At 37.2% G+C, this 20,965-nt stretch overlaps 1 protein-coding gene across 4 annotated transcripts in view; it reads right to left on the bottom strand.

Annotated features, from left to right (window-relative positions):
- The window catches only part of Pou2f1 (POU class 2 homeobox 1), a 144,585-nt gene that overhangs the window by 25,103 nt on the left and 98,517 nt on the right, over nt 1–20,965 (bottom strand). For all 4 annotated transcript variants that reach the window (XR_008722085.1, XM_055624434.1, XM_055624436.1 and 1 more), the window contains 5 exons: nt 19,034–19,160; nt 13,467–13,561; nt 8,197–8,370; nt 1,342–1,483; nt 78–223 (listed from right to left, as the gene is read on the bottom strand). Coding sequence is in view for 3 of the 4 variants with exons in the window: in XM_055624434.1 (XP_055480409.1) it covers nt 78–223; nt 1,342–1,483; nt 8,197–8,370; nt 13,467–13,561; nt 19,034–19,160 (684 nt within the window). In the remaining variant the exon portion in view is untranslated. The remainder of the gene's footprint in view (nt 1–77; nt 224–1,341; nt 1,484–8,196; nt 8,371–13,466; nt 13,562–19,033; nt 19,161–20,965) is intronic.

The following is a 20,965-nucleotide window of genomic DNA, read 5'->3' as shown; positions in this document are numbered from 1 at the left end:
GAGAAAGACAAGGTCATGTTTTAATATCTACAGTCCCTAACAGTAAGATGCACACAAAAAGTAAAGAGCTCACCAACCTCCATGAAACTCTTCTCTAAGGCCACACGGATGTTGGTCTCTATGCTGGTGCGTTTTTTCCTCCTACGATTCAAGCCCTCAGCCCCCAACCCTGGTGAATTCAGGGCACTGGGGCTAGATGCTGTAGAATCAGATGAGAGGTTCTCTATAAGAGTGAAGAAACACAGAAAAAAAAAAAAAAAAAGAGCTAAGCTTAAGAATTCACATGCAAAATACATTATGAACAATAAAACTGGCAAAATAATTAGTTTGATGTTAGTGTGAGATTTTTAATGTAATCTATGTTGAAGCATTCTTCACTGCCATTGATTTTCTACTGTTCTTATCAGCACTATTTGTCCCAGGATGGTTATCTTTTATCATCATTCTTTTTTTGGTTTTTCCCTTAGTTCTGTTCTTTTGCTTGTTTATAAGTTGAAGATAAAAAGAAAGTTTCTTGGAAATCATTGGATATTTAATATTTAATTTAGAGATGACTTCTCAGTTTCTCAGCACAATAGTAGGGAGAAGACACTTCTTTAAGGTTAGGATGGTATTCTTTCTCAACAGCTGAATAAGCCTGGGCATTTTACAATAGATTTCTTTCTACTGTACATAAATTGAAATGAAACAGATTAGTGTTTTTTACCTGTGACTGCAAAACAGACAAACAGATGGCTAAACTTTACCCTCAGCTACTGAATCAATATGCCAGCAGTGTGGGTGTACCTCAACTTCTTTTCCAAAAGCCTAATTTTTGTTTCTACCTACAACAGAAACTATATGGGTAGGCGTCTTTGTAGTTCCCTTTAGCTCCTGAAGTCTATGATTTTGTGGTTCAAAATTTCCAAAAAGATATCTCAAAATAAAAGAAATAATTCAAGACCAGAAACCTAACTTTTCTGTGAAATAGGTGGCCATTTCTAACAAAAGTAGTATTAGCAGGAACAAATTTTATGGCAATGTACTCAAGGAAGGAATAATCTGTCTGTTCAATATTATCTACACGCACAGGCCACCTAATTTTCACCCTCAAAAAACTCTATGCCCACCCTAATCCTGGCTCAAATACGAAAACATTTCAAGGGCACAGTTATTGCTGTTTACTTACACTGTAATTACTGGAATATTAAGGTGAAGTCTGATTTACACAATCATAATTTATAATGACTCATAGGATGAGTGGCTCCAACACTCTGTAGTATCAGCAATATAGTAAGACCCCAGTTTTCAGAATAATCCCCCTAGAAAAATCTCATGGACAATGAAGGTATATTCATTTACCTGCATCATTTAGCCACTTCTCTAAAAGTGGCTTTAACTTGCACATGTTCTTAAAGCTGAGGTTCAAGGCTTCAAAGCGAGAGATGGTGGTTTGGCTGAAATCATTTCCATATAATTTCCCCATAGCGAGCCCAACATCACCCTGAACAATACAGAATAAGAAAGGGGGAGGGAGAGAGAGAGAGAGTGAGAGAGAGAGAGAGAGAGACAGAGAGAGAGAGAGACAGAGAGAAAAGATTCATGTTAATAATGTTTCCAACTTCTATTCTGTGGTTTGTTTGTTTTTGAGACAGGGTTTCTCTGTGTAACCCTGGCTGTCCTACTTACTTTGTAGAGCAGGCTGGCCTTGAATTTACAGAGATCCCTTTACTTCTTCCTCCCAGAGAGCTGGGACTACAGGTGTGCACCACCACCGCCCAACTTCCAACTTCTATTCTGAAAGGCTACTCCAATAATCCAATAACTGCTGCTCTAGACAAACAATTGGCCATCATTCTATTTACTATATTTTCCCACCAACTTTATCCCCAAGTAGAGCCCAGGACTGCAGGGAGACCTCAACAAGGCCTTCATCATAGAAGTCTTCAATATTGCCTCAAGTGCTTCTTGTTACCTCAGGCAATTATAAATCATCATGCTAAAACTTCTAAGTCTTCAAAGATAGTGCTAATATACTAATGTCCCTCAATTAATACAAGCAAAATTATTTAAGTACCCTTCAAAATATACCTGAAGCACTTAAAGGGATTAGATGTTTAGATAACCCAGCAATTATTCTTATTACTGCATTCATATTTATTTATTTAATGTGTATGTGGACCCAGGAGAGCCATGGTGTCCATGTAGTGGTTAGAGGACAACTTGAGGGAGCTGGCTCTCTCCTTCTACCTGTAGGTAGACAAAGGTCCTGGGGATTGAGTCCCAGTCATCAGGCTTAGTGGCAAGTGCCTCCAAGCCAGGAATTTCTGAACCAACCAAACTTCACACAAAACACTTTAAAATTCAGAAATGACCCCTCATTCTTTATAGTTTTTCTTACAAGTATTTCTGGAAGCTGTGAAAAAAAAAAATCTATTTTCACCCTTAGTTTAGATTTCAAAGTTGGTCACAAAACCAGGTATTCAAAAGGATCACGTTTGTAGCCATTATAGAGATAGAATTTCACAGTAGAGAGGTTTGACCCATTTAGTTAAACCTTCATGGGCACTTGAAATTTGGTAACCATACTGAAACAGAACAATGATTCTCTGAATATATTACAAAAGATGCCTTTCTCTATGAGCCTATCACCTTTGAAATGTACACAGCACTTTTCTTCCAGCTGGCTCTCTCTTGTTCTAGTTTGAAAAAGATGTATCTTAATAGTCATTTTATAGATAACGGGAGAAGCTTATGGTGTTTAAATGATTCAGACACCCACTACAACTAGAATAGTGACAGGGCAGAAAAATACAGCATTTCTTGTTCAAAATATTGCAATGCTAACTCTACTATGAGAGTCGATTCTTAACAAGCCTGGCAACGTTATTTTTAATTAATTTTGATTATTTTTTATTTTATGTGTATGAAATGTTTTACCTGTACAGGTGTATATACAACACGTGTACAATGCCTACAGAAGAGGGCATTATATCCCTTGGACCTGGAGTTATGGATCACTGTGATCCATCATAAAGAAACTAAAAACTGAACCCAGGTCCTCTGCAATAACAGCAAGTGCTCTTAACCACTGAGCCACCTCTCCAGTCCCAAACTGTTGAGACTAGGACTGGCTTTGATTTGTGATCTTCCTGCCCCCATTTCCCAAGTGAACTATACCCTGCTTTAAAAAACACAATTTTTAGTTGGGATTATCTGGATCTTTTTAATCCCCCAGATCCATCTTTTTGAGAGTATGCTGTCTGTTATATGTGGAATTAAGAAAAAAATGTATTTAAAAGCATGTATGAATGTGGTTTTGTTCATTTTAATTTATTAGGATGATGATGTAAAGAGAGGGCTTCATGAAGCCCAAAACGGTCTCAAATTTGTTATGTAGCTGGTCTTGAATCCTGACTTCCCTAGTGCTGAGATTATAAGCATGTGCCAAGATGCCAACAACTTTCACTAAGAAGTTAAATAATAGAACAAATGTGTACTGTAAGATAAAATGAAATATACTGAATATTTAACCCAAGAAATATGTGCAATATGGCCCCCAATTAGTCACTACTCGTACTTGACCACTTAAATTTAAACTGCAGAAAATCAAATAAACTAACAGTTACCTTCTTAGCACTGCTACCCTTTGAAGTAGTCAGTAGTTTTTAGTAGGTAGTGGTGATGGAACTGGGCAATACGAATACAAAATGTTCCCATCAAAATAGGCTTTGAATGATCTCTCTTTAACTAGAACTGCAACAGATTATTATGTTTTGATACAAACGCATCCAAAGCTATGGATAGGGGCATTAACTTTCACTTTCATGTTTTTATCACTCCATTCAATGACTGAACCTTCACATAGTGTCTACTACACATCAGGGACTCAGCTTACACTTTCGGAACCACATATATTTGTGTCTACATCATTTTATTTGTTTAGATTATAGCTTTCTAGAAATCTGGAGCTAAATAAAACACAAATTTTTTTTCCTAGTATAAGACATTTAAGTGGCAATAAATATCTTCTGACATTGGAACTTCATAATTCATTAAAAGAAGTTTCACAAATGCCGATAATCTTACTATGAAATTAATAGTTTTGACATGTAAGCATAGAGAAAAATATTCAAAAACCACATTATGTTAACTCTAAAAAATAATAACATAATGTTGGGAAGAAGGCTCAGTCAGCAGAGTGCTTGCTGCACAAAAGCAAAAATTTGGGTCCCAAGCACCTATGTAGAAAGCAGGTAACATGCCTGTAATCGCAGTCCTGGAGAGGCAGACAGGCTGACTCTGGAGCTCGCTGGCCGGCCAGCATAGTGGTGAGTGGTGAGTGGTGAGATCCTGTCGCAGAAAACGATGGGGAACACCAGCCTCTGTGGGTATGTGTACTTTCCCATACTAATAACTTAAGTTGGGAGCCACGAATAAAGCTGTGCTACCAGTCTACTAGGACAATGGCAGTAAAAAGCAAACTCACTTAATAGAGATTTGTAATACAATTTAACTAAGTTAGAGCTTATTTAACAAAATAAAAACAATAGATTCTGTGGGAGATGGAAAATATTTGCATACTTAGTCCCCAGTTGGTAAAGCTGTTTGGAAAGGATTAGGAAGTGTGGCTTTGAGATTTCAAAAGCCCATGCTGACCCCAATTAACTCTCTCTGCCTTGTGGTTGTGTCTCAGGATGTGAGCTCTCAACTACTGATCCACCACCATGCCTGTGTGCAGACAGGCTCCCCACCCTGATGGTAATGGACTCACACTGTAAGTCCATAAACTGTAAGCCCCAATAAACTTCTGATCACGGCAAAAAAGGTAAGCAAGAAATAAATTGGTACCAGGGAGTGGGCTATTGCTGTGACAGGCCTGATCATGCTGGTTTTTTGAAGGTCTGTGGAAGACACTGGAACTGTAGATTAGGAAAGTGGCTAACTGCTGTAAGTAGGGTTTCTATCAGGGCATCCTTGAAAGGAGCTTGGAAGACAATAGTGGTGAGAGCATCGTGGGCTACAGAGGCCCAACTCAAGAGTTTCAGCAGGGAACAATACTAGCAATGGGCTAGAGAGGATTCTTGTGGTATTTTGGCAAAGAATATGGCTGCTTTTTGCTCTTGTTCTAAGAATTTGCCAGAGGTTAAATTGAAGGCAGAGGAGACTGTAAGACAGCCTAATATTGATTTTGTCACATAGTTACTAGTGATCATTCTTGTACAGGTCTATAATGAACAAGAAGGAGCAGAGCAAAAATAAATATATACAATATGCACAGTTTGAAGAGAAAAAGAGCCCCAGGAAATTTAATGTTGGAGCCAACGTTTTGTGACAAAACAGATAAGGAGATATGGAATAAAAGAAGCAGTAACCCTTAGGGTGAGACACCATCCAACTAATCTACAACATGTGAAAACAAAAGGCCTAAGGAATTACTACATTCTTAAAGAGTAACAACAAAGCAAAGCAAAACAAAGCTTATGCAAATGTAACTCAAGGATGGGCTCGGGTTCCAGCTCAAGCAGGAGAAGAACTTGGCAGATGGGTCATGTGGTTTTTGCTTTAGAGTCAAAAAATGATGCAGGAGTGAAGAGGCTGTAGAATTTTCCTCTGAGTTAAGAAAACCCACTGAGGCATGTTACAGGGGGAATCCCTGCATGGAGGCCCTAAGAGGCCATTGTGTGAAGCTGTGAAATCGAAGCCTAAAGTATGTTGGAGATCCAAGATGTTGACGATGCCAGAGCCCTGGGATATCTGTCAAGAAGAGTGGCTGACAGGGAGCAGAAAGAAGTGTGCTGCAGTCAGACACAGCTGGAAGGAGTGCGAAGATCTGAAGAGCCATCTAAACCCTTTGACGTTAAACCAGAACTACAGGACTTGTCCTGCTGGGTTTGGACTTTTATGTAATGTCATGCATTACTTACCCATTGCTTATCAAAAAAATTAAACACATAATTAGAAAATAACTGTGTAAAACTTTAAAAACATGTATTTAATCAAAGAATAAGGATTTATCTCAAGAAGTAACTTGAATACTCTACTGTGCATGTATGTAAATATGAATAAATTGAATACACAGTTACTTTTGAAAACTACAATGCAGTATATGAATTAAAAACAAAAGCTGATAACTGATTTTCCCATTTTGTACTAGTAGTAAGTACTCTGATTTGCAAACCATTACAGTCCTGTTCAGCCATTTTGAAAAATAAGTAGTGGTCATGCCAAGAAAAAAACAAAACAAATCATAACACAAAATAAGAGGATGGGATGAAGGTTATGATGTGTATGGGGAGGGGTGGGAAGAAGAGAGATAAGAAGTGGAAAGAGAAGGAAAGGGGAGGGAAGAAGAGAGGAGGAGGGGCAGAGAAAGGAATTGATTTCTATCCCCACACTGGTAGTAGATTAGATCAAATGACCACAGAAAGGGAAAAGGGAAATCAACATTTGGTAAAAAGTAAAGATTTTGAAAAGCCTAACAGCTTTGACTTAGCATTTATACAACCATTTGCCAAAGAACCCCATAGTGTAATGTGTGAATAACCAAACCCAGCACTGTTAAATATGCTAACCTTAAACTTTCTTCTCAGTATATTAATTTATCTCTAGTTTGTTTTTATTTTTGTGCTTAAAACAAATCATATAATTTAAGTGCTTCAAAATTACTAAGATGTTTCTGGATGGTAATTAACATTTTTATATTCTTTTATTTTGTGTGTATGTATCTGTCTGTGCACATGCAGATACATCTGTGTGCTGGTGAACCGTGTAGGTCCCTGATGATCAAGCTCAGATCATCAGGGTTGGTGGCAAGCACCTGCCCCTTAATTAGTTTCTTTATATCGGAAAATCCTCAAAAACATAACTGCATCACGTCTAAAATTACATCTATTTTAAATTACTAATATCAAGTTTCTTTGAGAAAAATAAATCGCCAACCACAAGAAATAAAAGAAGTCTAAGTCCAAATGACATCTAGACTACAGTAGACAGTGATGGCGCCTTTGCTTTTCATCTACCAAGGCAGGTGGTACAGTATGTACTTCAACACAACCTAATCTGGAAAGCATGGGAGTGGAAGCTTTTCTGGAAAGGAAACATCAGTTTTTTTCCCTGATATTATAAATACACAACTCAATTAATATTTCAAGTTTTTCTTTCAACTAATTATCTTTTGCCATTTTACATAAATATAAGTTTAATTCCTTTCCTGCTTTTCAAGCATTGTTTTTGACAGGCTAATCTGGGAGTATAGTAAGTGACAGGTGCTTAGGGGAAAAAATTCTTGCTTAAACCACTAAGCACACTCCTTCCACTTTTCAGGCCTTCTGGTAGCTGACATTAAGAGATTTGGATTTTGATTAATTTACTTTAAAAAATCTTCAATAGACTCTTACTTGACTAATCTCAGTAGGCTGAGAAAAAGGAGGGGAAACACAGTCTCCCTGCAAACTAGCTTTAATCAGTAATCAAAAGACTCTGTAACCTTTATTCTTCTCACCTTACACAGGTAGCAGTTGGCCCTACAACCAAATGCTTTAACACCAAAACCTTGGAACAGTCATGTCACCAACACTACTGAAACACACATTTTACTGGTATAATTTTAGAGACCTGTGTTGTAAAACATGTTTGGAAAATTTTTTCCCTTATATCACAAATAAATGTATGAGCATGTTATAACCAAATACACAATATCCCAAAATTATAAGTGCTAAATAACTATAAGAAAACCAACTATAGCTAAACCCAAAATCAGTATGATGGAGAAATATCTTGCTCTCTAGAAAGTACCCATAGCCAGCCAAGAAAAGATATGTAAGAGCACATTGTGATGTCTAAACTTGGTTGGCAAACTTGACAGACCTAGAAAGAGGAAATGTTAACTGAAGTGTGACCTCTGTCAGATTGGCCTGGGAGTATGTCTACAGAGTATTTCTTATATAGCTGACTGATGTAGGAGTGTGAGGCCACTGTGGGCAGTGCCTTCCCTGAGAAGGTGGGCCTGGGCTGTTAAGAATACTGGAACAAGTCAGGAAGCAGAGTTCCGCCATGCCTGTGCTTCAGAACCTGACTTCAGGTTCCTTCTCTGACTCCCTCAGCAACGGGCTAGAACCTGTGAGCTGAATAAAGCATTTTTCTTCACAAATTCGTTTTAGTTAAGTGTTTTATCACACAACAGAAAGTGAACCAGAACAGGTGAGTTCATCCTACCTGAGTGAATCCAAGTTTGATTCGTCTTTGTTTGAAGGTCTTAGCAAATTGCTCAAGCTCCTCAAGGTCACTGGGCTCCTCCAAGCTGGGAGTATCAATTCGCTTTGGTGTTGTCTGGCTCTGTGGAAGTGTTTGAATTGGGGTTGCTGCTATTGTGCGAGTTGGGGTGGCGGGCTGTTGGAGAAGGAACAGAATAATAAAAAGACCCTTTAACTTATAACTATTTTCTGTTGGCAACTTAAGGAAACACACTCATATAAGCTCGAGCCAGACAGAGTCCTAGCAGAGAGGAAAGTCTACTCCTAACTGGGGAGTCATTAGCATTTGCTGCCAGAAGAGGGTAAGTTTTCTTCAGTGTAGTGACACCTGCTATACTGGCCACATTCCAAGGCATTAATCACCAATGCAAGCTGGGCTCCATGAGATTTTTTTTTTTAATTACAAAAAAAATTTTTGTAATTTAAAAAAAAAAAAAAAAGGAAGAGAAAATAACAACATGAGGTTGGGTGCTTGAGAATATGAGAACATGAATTTGGGTAAGTCTGGCAATTGACTGGGGGTTAGGAGGCAGATCTGGAAGGAGGATGAGGAATATGACGAAAATACATTTATGACATTCATAAATAAACACATTTAAAAAAATTTACTTATTTATTACAATTATTCACTTTGTATCCCTGCTGCAGCTTCTCCCTCGTCTCTTCTTAGTCCTATTCACCCTCTTCTCCCCCTATATAAATGTATTTTTTTTAAAGATTGTCTTAAGAAAACCAAGGGCAAAGAAATACCATCTCTCCTACTCCCTCCATTAAAAACAAAAACATAAGCCAAAAAAAAAAAAAAAAAAAAAAAAAAAAAAAAAAAAAAAAAAAAAAAACAAAAAAAAAAAAAAAAAAAAAAAAAAAAAAAAAAAAAAAAAAAAAAAAGCCAAAGCAAAGCAAAACAAAGCAAAACAAAGCAAAGCAAAGCAAAGCAAACAGGTTCTTACTCTCTAGCCCAGATTGGCTTGGAATTCACTATGTAATCCCATTGCCTCAACTTTACAGTACTTGGATTAAGCATCAACACCAGCAAAAGTTCTTTAAGATAAACTTCATAAAGGGTTTGCTAGCAACTTGATAAATAACGTCATGCTTCTGGTAACAACATGCTGTGCCCTACTACAGAATGCAGTTTCGGACGCAGGACTTGTGTTCTCAGTTTAAAAAATTATTTTGCTTACCAGGGAGTAAATGATACATCATTTTTGACATAATGCTTCCCTTACTACTCAAAATAAGAAACTTTCCATGTGTCAATTATTATCTGTATTTCCTTGCACTGGATTCAAGTCCCAATTACATATTAATGAAATCTCTGTTCTTACTCTTATCTTTAGGCCAGTTCTTCAAATATTACGGTATATAGACTCTTTTCTTATCATATTAATACAAACAATTCTTTTCATCAGCCTTTAAAATTTTTTCAGTGTGTATAACCTTTAAACTGTCATTTTTATGAATTTTCTCCATTTCTACTATCTTTCTTTGAGAAAAAAAACAAACAAACAAACAAAAAAAAAAAAAACCCAAAAAACTTTAGTTATTTTTCAGTGATGAAATCCCTTCTGGAAAAAACCAAAAAGTTCTTCCCAATAATATGATTTCTTATTTTCTGTATTTTAACATAATTACTTAAATTTATCTAAAGTGTATTCTGAAACCTGAAGACCCCTAGTGTTCTCTTCTTTATTTAAAATTTTATTTTATGCATGAGCCTAAATGCATGTCTATGCACCAAATGCATGAAGTGCCTGCAGAAGCCAGGAGAGGATCCTGAATCCTCTGCAACTGGAGTTAGAGGCAGATATGTTAGAAAACAAACCCAGGTCCTCTAGAAGGCAGCCAGAGGTCTTAACTGCTAAGCATTTCTCTAGTCCCCTCTCTTTTTTTTTTTAAGAAAACACGAAATTTTCTTATTCAAACACCAGGCTACTCTGTTCTCAGAAGCACTTGAGTAGAGCCTTCCTTCTGAATGTTCTCTAATAGCAGTGCTTCTAATTCTGCAGCTTAATTAATCAGGTGAAGCCTCCAATGAACGGCAGCCCAGGTGGGAGATTATGAACCAGGGTTTTCTTCTTGTAATTTAGATGGGCCTTATATTACCTGACCTTTATCTCATTATTAAGGCTTGCTCCAAGGGAACTAACTGACCCAGAAAACTACATAATAGGCGTGATATAATAATTGGAGCAAATTCCTCTGTTATCCTGCTTCAATAAAGACATGACATGCTGACATTGAATAATTTTAACCTCAGCTTTCAGAGAAGCTACACACGGCAGCAACTATATTAGAATCCTATATTGCTGAATACTTACCACAGTGACCATGCTGATAAGTAGGGTGAGTTTCAAACTATCAGCATCAAGTAGACTCTTTGTCAAATAATAATGGACTAAAAATAGGTTGGGTACCTTTAGACATCTGGTATCTTACTACTCTAAAATCCCTGGCTGAACCAGGCCAGATCTAGAAAGGTGGCATTTAATGAGCAAGAGTCAGGATGAAGTCTGCTACATGTGCATAGCATGTAGGACAAGAAAGGTCTCTGGTATACATGTCAGAACATCAATTTTAGTATTTTTTGTTTGTTTTTGTTTTGTTTTTAAAGACAGGGTTTCTTTTTGTAACAGAGCCCTGGGTGTCCTGGATTCAATTCTTAGACCAGGCTAGCCTCAAACTCACAGAGATCCACCTACCTTTGCCTCCCGATTGCTGGGATCAAAGGTGTGCACCGCCATGCCCAGCTAAAAACCAATTTTATTTATTTTGTGTTCAGCATATTAAAAAATTTACCATTTAAAACTACAGAATAGTTTTGATTCCTTTGCAACTGTATACAGTTGTGTAACTACACTAACACAAGATATACATGTTTACCAACTTTCCCCAAATTTCTACTGAACGCTTTGCCACTAATCTTCATCATTCCTTACTTCCTGACAAGCACTGATAGGATTTCCACAACTACAGTTCTGTCCTTTCTAGAAAGTTATGTAAACAGAAATCATGATAGTCTTTTCAGCCCAGCATGTCACTTATCATGAGGCCTCTGAAATTCATACATGCCAATGCAGATACCAGAAGTATGTTTCTCCTTACTTCAGAATAAAAGTCTGTCGCATGGCTATTCAGAAGTTTATGCAACTTACTATCAGATACATAGTTTGGAGTAATTATTAATCTATTATAAGCATTTGTATACAGATCTTTGTGCTTTCATTTTAAAGAGCAAAACTACTGGGTTATAAGGTGGAGTTATATTTAATTTTTAGGTGAATGCCAAACTAATTTACAAAGTGTTAGTGCTTTTTGCAAAACTACTAGTAATGCATGAGAAATCTAGTTGCTTTATTTTTCTCATCAACACTTGGTCTCAAATCCTTCATAACTGCACCCATTCGTGTGAATGCACATTGACATTTCTTAATACCAGATTGTTTTAAGCATGTTTTCATTTGCTTACTGGGCAACTGCTTTTTTGCCTCTCACTAGCTTAAGTCTGATTGTCTCACTGTTGGCTCTATGTGTTCTTTATTCTAGTTATAATTCTTTTATCATGGGCTGGAGGGATGGCTTGGTGACTGAGTGTGCACTGCTCTTGCAGAGGACCCAAATTCAATGTCCAGCACACACCCAGGAGCTCACAGCTGCTTGTAACTCCAGCACCAAGGAATTCAACATGTTCTTTTGGTTTCCCAGAGTACCTACAAGAACACCATTCCTCGTATCAATTAAGAATAAATCTTAGAACAAAATCATTTATCAAATGTTCTATTTGAAGATTGTTTTCTCCTTAAACTGCAGTTTTTCTTCCACTTTCTTCAGATAAACTTTTAATTTTCCTGAAATTCATTGCTTCTTTGATGGTTAAGGCTTTTTGTGTCCTGTTTAAGAAATCACTGCCTTGCCCAATGACATGAGCATTTCTTCTTTTATGTTTAGGCTTATGACTCATTTCAAATTAATTTTTGTATGAAGTATGAAGTAAGGGTGGTCTCCATTCCCTTTTGGTAATGAAGTCAATTGTTAGTTATCACTTGTTAAAAAAAACCAAAAACTTTCCTTTTCCCATTGGAATCCTTTGGTACCTTTAGAATATTAGCTGGCTATTTACATATCTGTCTATTGGACTCTATCTCACTGGCCTACATTTTCTCTATATGCCAATACCATGTGTTTATTATTATAGTTTTTTAATAATTCTTGACATCGGATGGTCCTTCTAATTTTCTACCTTTAATAACTTGTTTGATTACAGGGGGCTGGACGGAGGGCTTGGTGGGTAAGAGCAAGTAACTTGTTGCTAAGCTCAAAGTCAAAACAGACCTGTCATTTAGGCCTGTGAAATTTGGTAATATATTAAATATCAAGTTTTAGTTGCTATGTTTTCTTTCTTTTCATGTCTGTGTGTGTGTACACATGTGCATAACATGTGGAGACATGTACATGGCAGAGGTTGATGTAGGGAATTTATCTTCCTTGATCACTCTCCATCCAGAGCTTGTTTCAATAGCCAGCTTGCTTAGGAGATCCCTTAATTGAAACAGGTGAATCACCATGTTCACCCAGCTTGCATTTAAGCAGGGTCTCAGGATCTGAACTCTGATCCTATTGTTTGCCTCACAAGAACCACTAAGCCATTCATTTCTCCACCCTCAACTTCTACACTTTTAGAAAGAGTCAAAGAGTTGGAAGAAAGGGAGGACTCAAGGTCAGACAGTCAGGATGACCAGACAGAAAACCAGAGAGGAAAACTGATGTACATGGTCATAATAATCACTAGATAAGAACACAAATGTGTAACTTAAAATTCCAGATGCCTAAGAACTGTGCTTTCTAAGTGATTATGATTGTTATGTCTTCTAGAGGAAATGACACAAAACAACATTTAAGTACTGAGAAAACATAGAAATCCAAGCTTCATCACTGTTTTAACAAGGGCAAAGGACCAACAACAGGTTTTGACTCACTTCCTAGGTCTTCCACTTCAGTGTTCCTATCTATCAGCCCTAGACAGCTATACTTCATCCCCATTTACTTCCAATGTGGTTATTTTTTATGAACTTAAAAAAAATCATAAAAATTTTCACTCTCCATCAATTTGCTAATACTGTGTTATCAAGCTAGTAAGCCCAGCATTGAGTTTTTGGTCAGCTTTTGAATACCCGAGATTGCTATTACTGGGAGTGTTTTCTTTTCTTTTTAAACTAGAGTGAGAAGACTGACCTGAGAGGTGAGTGTGATGCTTGGCTGCGGCTGCAGGAGGTTGGCTTGGCTTTGCTGAGGTAGTTGAGTTAAAAGATTCTGCGCTTGCAGGAGACCTGTGAAAACCAAACATTTCAGGTGGATAAAAAAAATAATGTAAGCTAAGAGTTCCCAACTCATTTTCTGGTAGTTTTGTTGGTTTCAGAATTGTCTATAGTTGCTCTGTCTACAATTCAGTATTGTTAATCATGTTTAACATTAAGTCAAAGCCTGTATGTCTTCAGTATACGTTCTTTGAAAGGCCTTTATTGCCTAGGGAGAGGGAGAACTTGAGGAACTTCTTAAAAATGAAAGCACCTGGAAATTTAAGGATGAGTTCAACTTCTTACCCAGAATTCATTAGAATCTTCTAGCACAGCGGTTCTCAACCTTCCTAACACTGCATTTCTTTAATACAGCTTCTCATGTTCTGGTGGAACCCATTCATAAAGTTATTTTGTTGCTACTCCATAATTGTAATCTTGCTACTATTACGAATCATAATATAAGTATCTGATAAGCAGGATATCTGATGTGTGAGCACTGTGTAAGCGTCACTGGACACCAAAGGTTCATAACTTCTGCTCTAATGAATCTTAGAACAGGGAATCAATTTCTGAAAGAAGCAGGCAATCCTGTAAGTGGGAGAAGATGGTATTTTCAAGTTCTTAGCACATGTCTCTTCAGGGATAGTAAAACTGAAATGCAAACAACTACCTGCCCTGGACAATCTTATTTCAAGGTTACTATAAGTAAGGTGGGTGTGAAGGTGTATGCCTGTAGTCCCAGCTACTCTGGAGGCTGAAGTAGGACCGTCACTCAAGCCCCAAAGTTAAGAGGCCAGGCTGGACAACACAGTAATAATTTGTTCTGCAGCACATACTCAGTCGGTTATTTAAGTCTATAGGGTTTTGTTGTTGTTGTTGTCTGGTTTGTTTGTTTGTCTGTTTTTCAATATTATAAATACATGGGGCAAACCAGAATACATCTGCATTGAAGAATTTACTCTAAGGACTTAGTTTCAAATATAATCATGTTGAAATAGTAAATATAAGATTGGGACAAGATAGGAGACTGTAAATATGGTGGGTTAACATAGTTTTTTGATTTCCTTAGCCACTAAATTTGGATACAGCACACACTGAACCATGTATGACAATACTAAAAAAATCAAATCTGTCACATTTTATCATTTGTTTGTAAGTAAGTAAGCACTGGATAAATTTAAGAAATTAACATGCATGTTTATTTGACAACATTGATCCTAAATACAACAAATATTTTAAGTAGATTTAGGTTTTCCAAAGAACCGTTTCTTTTATTTGTATTTTGAAGTAAATATGGTAAAACTAAGTAAATTGAATATACATGCTTATATAAGCTTCTTTTAAAAGCTAAATCCAAAAAAAAAAAAATTATTCATGTTTAAAAGACTACCATGTGTTTCCAAGTATTGCTCTATGACTCAATCTTTTAAAAAGTTATTTTTAGATTTAATTATCTTAAGTGTATGAGTATTTTGCCTGCACGTATACATGTACAGAAGAAAGTTTTGGCTCCCTTGGTACTGGAGTTATAGCTGCTGTGTGTGTATTGGGAGTTGAACCTGGTTCTTCTGTAAGAGCAGCCTGTGCTGTGAACCACTAAGCCAACTATTCAGGCCCTCTGCAGCTCAAGCTTATAAAGTAGTTAAGGTGACATCTTTGATTACACATCATCAGTGAGCCAGGCGTGGTGGCACATGCTTGCAATCTCAGCATATGGGAGGCTGACATAGAAGTTCAAAGTCTACCTGTGTTTCATAGCCAGACTTTGTCACCAAACCAATACTCCAGCAGCCTTCCATTATAATTGAGTGAGAATTCTGTCTGGTTAGTCCTAGGCATTCTGGTCTTGTAGAGCTGTTTTGCTCTTCCTCATATGTGTGTGTGTCCACAGTCTTCTTCAATCACAGTCTTTATTTACTGAAGAAGGATCTCTCAACCAAACCCCGAGCTCTCTGATAGGCTGGTCTAGCTAGATCGCTTGCTCTGGGAATCCAAGCACTGAAGTTAGAGGTGGAGTCACCACACTCATTCAGCACTTCACGGGTTCCCATGCTTGCATGGCAAGACCTAGCCTGAGCTGCCTCCCCCGCATGGCCTGAGCTTACAGTTCATTTCTTGCCCTTTCTCATTCACTCATCTCTAGCTAGACTGGCCTTCCCTTTCGGGCTCAGGGCAAGTTCGTTTCCCTCTCAGGCTCTGTTTATTCTCCACTGTTTCCAAGGCTAGTCACCCAAATCCACACCCAGCTAGAGCAGCCGGCACCTCTAGCAGACATCACTTAGCAGACAGGCTTTCTTCAGACCACACAACTTGTCTTCCACATATTAATTTTTACCAGGTGAGTCAAATCTCCATCCTCCTTGGATATGCTGTTATCCAAGTCATTTGTTTATGTTTATTACTGTTTGACTTCTAAAAAGTGCAGGGATTTCAGATATAATTTGAAAATTATAACTCCAATATTAGTGTGATATAAGACACTTGAAAGATACCCAACAATCTGCTGAGCAAATTAACTATAATTATAAATTTTATAGATTTTAACACCAAGTGTAAAAATTACATTTTATGTTAATGGTAAGAATTAATCTACTAAGATTATTTAGAAAAGGATAAAACTCCAACAATATTATAAAACAATAATAAAAAAAAGAAACAGAACAAAGTGTAAGCTTGGGCACATAAACAATGAGTTTCTTCAAAGTTTAGCAGGAAAGTTTGTGTTTGTTTCTCTTTGACAAATGCATTATTTAATCAGAAATTATAATACCAAATTATTAGTTTGGTTCACAGTACCATATTCTATAAACAAATTCAAACTTGAGGTCATCCTATGTCTCCCTCCCTGCCAAGTAAAGTCAGCTGAAATGCTGAGAGGGTTCAAAGAGGCCTAGAACCTTCATGAGAACCAAGAATAGGTAAAAGACAAGCTCCTATGAAATATGACTCAGAATACATCAGTAAGCGTTCTCCCAAGAAAAACCAATTCTTGGGGAGTAAACTGTTGTTTCACAGCAATACTGTCAATATTATAAACTATATTTTTAAAGTCTTAGGTTAACAACATCTCCTCCCTCTAAAAAAGAAGTGGTTGCCCAACTGGAGGCCAAATCTTACACTAGAGATTTTTTTTTTTTTGTTAAAATCCCAACCAATCAACCCATGCTCCTTTCACATAAAACTAAAAGAAGATTTAAACAGATTTCCAATTACTATTAACTCCTAAATTGAAGCCTTTTCAAGGCTCCATTCCTTCATACTGCTGGCCAATCTTATTGGTGAAATCTGGGTCCCATGCTACTAAGATTACAACTCAACAACAGTGGTACAAACGGGCTCCAGGTTACTTTTCTTTTTGGCGTGTCTACATGCACGTGGTGCTGAGTGCATGTGTATATAGGTATGAGTGTACATATGTTATCAGAGGCCGGAGGTTTAGGTCAGAAGTCTCTTCAATCCCTCCCTACACTATATATGGAAGCGGGGTCTCCCATTTCAACAGAGCTTAGCAACTTGGCTAGATGAGTCATCCAGCCTGCTATTGCAATCTATGCTCCTTAGCCTTTCCAGACCACTATGTGTGCTAGGGATCTGAACAGAGTCTTCATGCTTATGCAGGTGCTTTCTCTACCCACTGGGCCTCTGCCTGAGTCCCAATTACTTTCAAGCTGGTTTTTGTTGTTGTTGTTTGTTTTCGAGACAGGGTTTCTCTATGTAGCCCTGGCCTCTTGAATGCTGGGTTTAAAGGCTTGCACCATCACACCCGGCTCAAGCTGGTTTTCACTCTACAAAGGAACAGCCTTTTCCTTCTCTAAGTTATATTTATGGGCTGTTGATACTGATATGATGCCAGTGGTAATAGTGGTGAAAACAGAAGTTACTATGTATAAGGTACATTTTCTGAAGTACTTCCATGTACTTCCTTACTAAATTGCAACAATTTTGGAATATAAATACTAAAATTATTCTCACACTTCAAGTAAGAAAACTGAAGCTCAAATTACATTTCTTCAGAGAGAGAGAAAGCTTGATTTTAGACAATGGTCTATGCTTTTTACATTACAATGGTTTTTCTGACATCAATAAAACATTTAATATAATTTACTCATAATTACAGTGAAAGATGAAAAGGGTCAAGGGGAAAGATGAAAAGGTAAGTACGTGAAACTCAGAAAACCTAGGTGGCTTGCCCAGAGTTATAGGTGCTAAAGCCAACCAACCAACATTCTTTTCCATTCTGTGTTATTTTCTCAATTCTATAAAAGGGTGGAAAGAAAAACACATAAACACAAAAAAATTAGAATTGCCATTTTAACTGTCTTATAAAGTCTTATAAACGCTCAGATAGGAAAAAAAAAAGTAAAAGAAAATATCCTCAGGCTTTGTTAAAAAATATATACAAATAAAGGAAAGTGATCACATTCAATCTTAAGGTCTCAACAATTACCAAATCTAATACACACACTTCAGTCTTGGCCTGTGAAAGTCTTTCTGGTCTAGATAAATAATTTTTTCCTTCTCTCTTGGAATTCTCTTTCATTATAACGATCACTTTTTACTGGTTCTGACCCATAAACAAAAAAAGTACCATTTTCAGACTCTATGTATCCCCATTAGTTCAAAAGTGTTGGTTTTAGTAAAGCTTTTCCATTACTGCAAATACATTTTCTTTCTGTGGCCGAATAATACTTATAGCTTCCTAAAAACTTAATCACACAGATGGCTATTCCTTACCATTAACCAAATTTAATTGGCCACCAACCCTTTCTTGATTTTTAGTTTATTTTGAGATAGGTTCTCACTATGTAAAAGCTCTGAGATCCTCCTGCGTCTGAACCCCAAATGCTAGAATTATAGGTGAGTGCCATTACGCCTGGCCCAAGTCTGTTCTATTTGCTGTATCATTTTCTCTTTACAGCCCTCACAAACATAGCTCAGCATCTATCAGTCACAACATCACCTTGCAAAACTCTTTTGTATTACTAAATCTATTCTTGCCTATTCTAACCTCTCCAACTTTCAGTGTAAATAAGTTTTCTTAATACAAATGGTTAATGTCACTTTTTCTACTTTAGTTTTTTGTTTTTAAATATACTACAGAAAACTTTATTGGACGATATCAGACAACACTCAAATTTAACCCCACAAAGAACTAGTTAAAAATTTGGAATGGGACTCAGAAAACTACCTTTCCCATTCATCCAGTGACTTGCAAATAAACTGAGCCTTGGAAATGATTAAGCTGTATGATTTCAGCTTAATAAAGTCCTGGGAATTTCATTACTCATCTTTCAGCTCTTAATTTCATTCACCTTCATATACGTAACCTATGCTCCTGATTTAAGGCATCACTTACAGTTCTCATGAATACTGCTAGTCTGAAATCAAAACTGAATAAAAGCATTGCTCACATGGATACTGTTATGGCAAATGTAGTTAAGGTGTCTGTACACTAATAAGCAGCTCCACTGCACCACTGATGAGCTTTAGGGACAGGCTTACCCTGCTGGCCCTGGGGAGTCTGTGAGATGATAAACTGTGCTGGTTGCAAGTTGGTGGTTGGGTGCACCAACACAAACTGTTGCAAGTTGAGATTTTGCTGCTGAAGCTGTTGCAACTGTTGAAGGTCCTAAAAGCTCAAAAGCAAAACACAGATTAGCGAGATCCAAAATGAAAGCTGGCTTAGTCATAAGGTTTCTAGGTGATGACTTCTGTGATATCAAGTAACAATGAGACAATACTTAGCTTTTTATCATGTCCCAACAGTGTGGCTTCCAGGACTATGTCAGTGTGTGAGAAACCCTCAGTTCTCAGGCCTTAGGCCAGAGATGGCTCAGCAGGTAGAAGTGCTTGCTGTGTAGCACTGAAGACCTGAGTCTGATTCCTAGAACCCATAGTGGAGGAGAGAACTTGCTCCTGAGAATTGTCCTGACTCACACACACAGAAATATCAAACATCAAAACCAAAACCAAAACCCTTACGGCCTCTGCAAGAAGTTATATTTTTGAAGTCATGATATATATAACATCATGATTATGCTAAGCTCAGTTTTCAATAGTTACTTAAAATTCTTTCAGAAAAAAATGAGTACAGAATAAATGTCTACAGTTCTGAGGTGGTTCAGTTTTAAAATTTAGTTTATTATTGTTGTTAGTGGTGGTGGGGCCTGTACCAGCCACACATACATGTGGAAGCCAGAGGACAAGTCTGTAAGTTAATTCTCTATCTCCACCTGCTACCACTGAGATAGCTAAGCTTGGACCTCAACTCGACTACCTCTGCAATCAACTAAAATGCAAACAGCTGTGAATGCCTATGAGCGATTTTCTTGATTGGATCACTGGAGGCAGGTAGACCCATGTTAAAACTGAAAGAAAGATGCTTTTGCTTGTCTGTTTGCTCTCAGTTTCTTCTCTGGTTACATTCATCTAGCCTGTTGCTGAGGCATTCCTCTGCTGGTCTTAGAACGTACTTCTTCAGGAGTCTAACATACAATAAAGACCAGCTAAGACATCCAGCTGCATGAACTACTGGATTCCTGGACTTTTCTCTAAGACAGCCATTACTGAACTGGCTGGACCACCTGTAAGCTACTCTAATAAATTAATATGTATTCATTCTGTAAGTTCTGTTCCTTTAGATCTCTAAACAGAGACCAAATGGACTTTAAAAATTAAGTAAGAAAAAGGCTTTTGAATATTTGACCCATTTTTTTTTCTCTAAAGTAAAAATTGAGAATTTGGTGGATTCAAATTTCCATCAGTAAATTAAAAGATTTGATTCCTGAAATCTGACACCAGCTTATCCAACTCAATTTAGAAATCAGTGTTAAGTTATTAAAACATTATTCACATAAAAGTCAGATATAACAATTTACTCTAGTATTTTACATTTTCAGTGCTTTCATATCAATGATCTTACATTAATTTCAGATAAGGTCTCAGAGTTTAGGCACTAAAGTGATTTATGTGATAAAAAAAAAATAGCCCAGATCAAAACATTATGCTAACACAGATGTCCATTCAGTACTAAACAAATGTGTTGATACAGATTTCCATTCAGTACTAAACACTATGTTGATACAGATGTTCATGAGTCTAAACACTGTGTTGATACAGACGTCCATGCACTAAACACTGTGTCAAGACAGATGTTCATGAGTCTAAACACTGTGTTGATACAGATGTTCATGAGTCTAAACACTGTGTCGATACAGATGTTCATGCACTAAACACTGTGTCGATACAGATGTTCATGAGTATAAACACTGTGTTGATACAGATGTCCATGCACTAAACACTGTGTTGATACAGATGTCCATGAGTCTAAACACTGTGTCGATACAGATGTCCATGCACTAAACAGTGTTGATACAGATGTCCATGTACTAAACACTGTGTCGATACAGATGTCCATGCACTAAACACTGTGTC

This window comes from Psammomys obesus, unplaced genomic scaffold, assembly GCF_907164565.1.
Source record: "Psammomys obesus unplaced genomic scaffold, mPsaObe1.curated_primary_1811, whole genome shotgun sequence".
NCBI lineage: Eukaryota > Metazoa > Chordata > Mammalia > Rodentia > Muridae > Psammomys > Psammomys obesus.
This window is presented reverse-complemented; position numbering and strand designations above follow the sequence as displayed.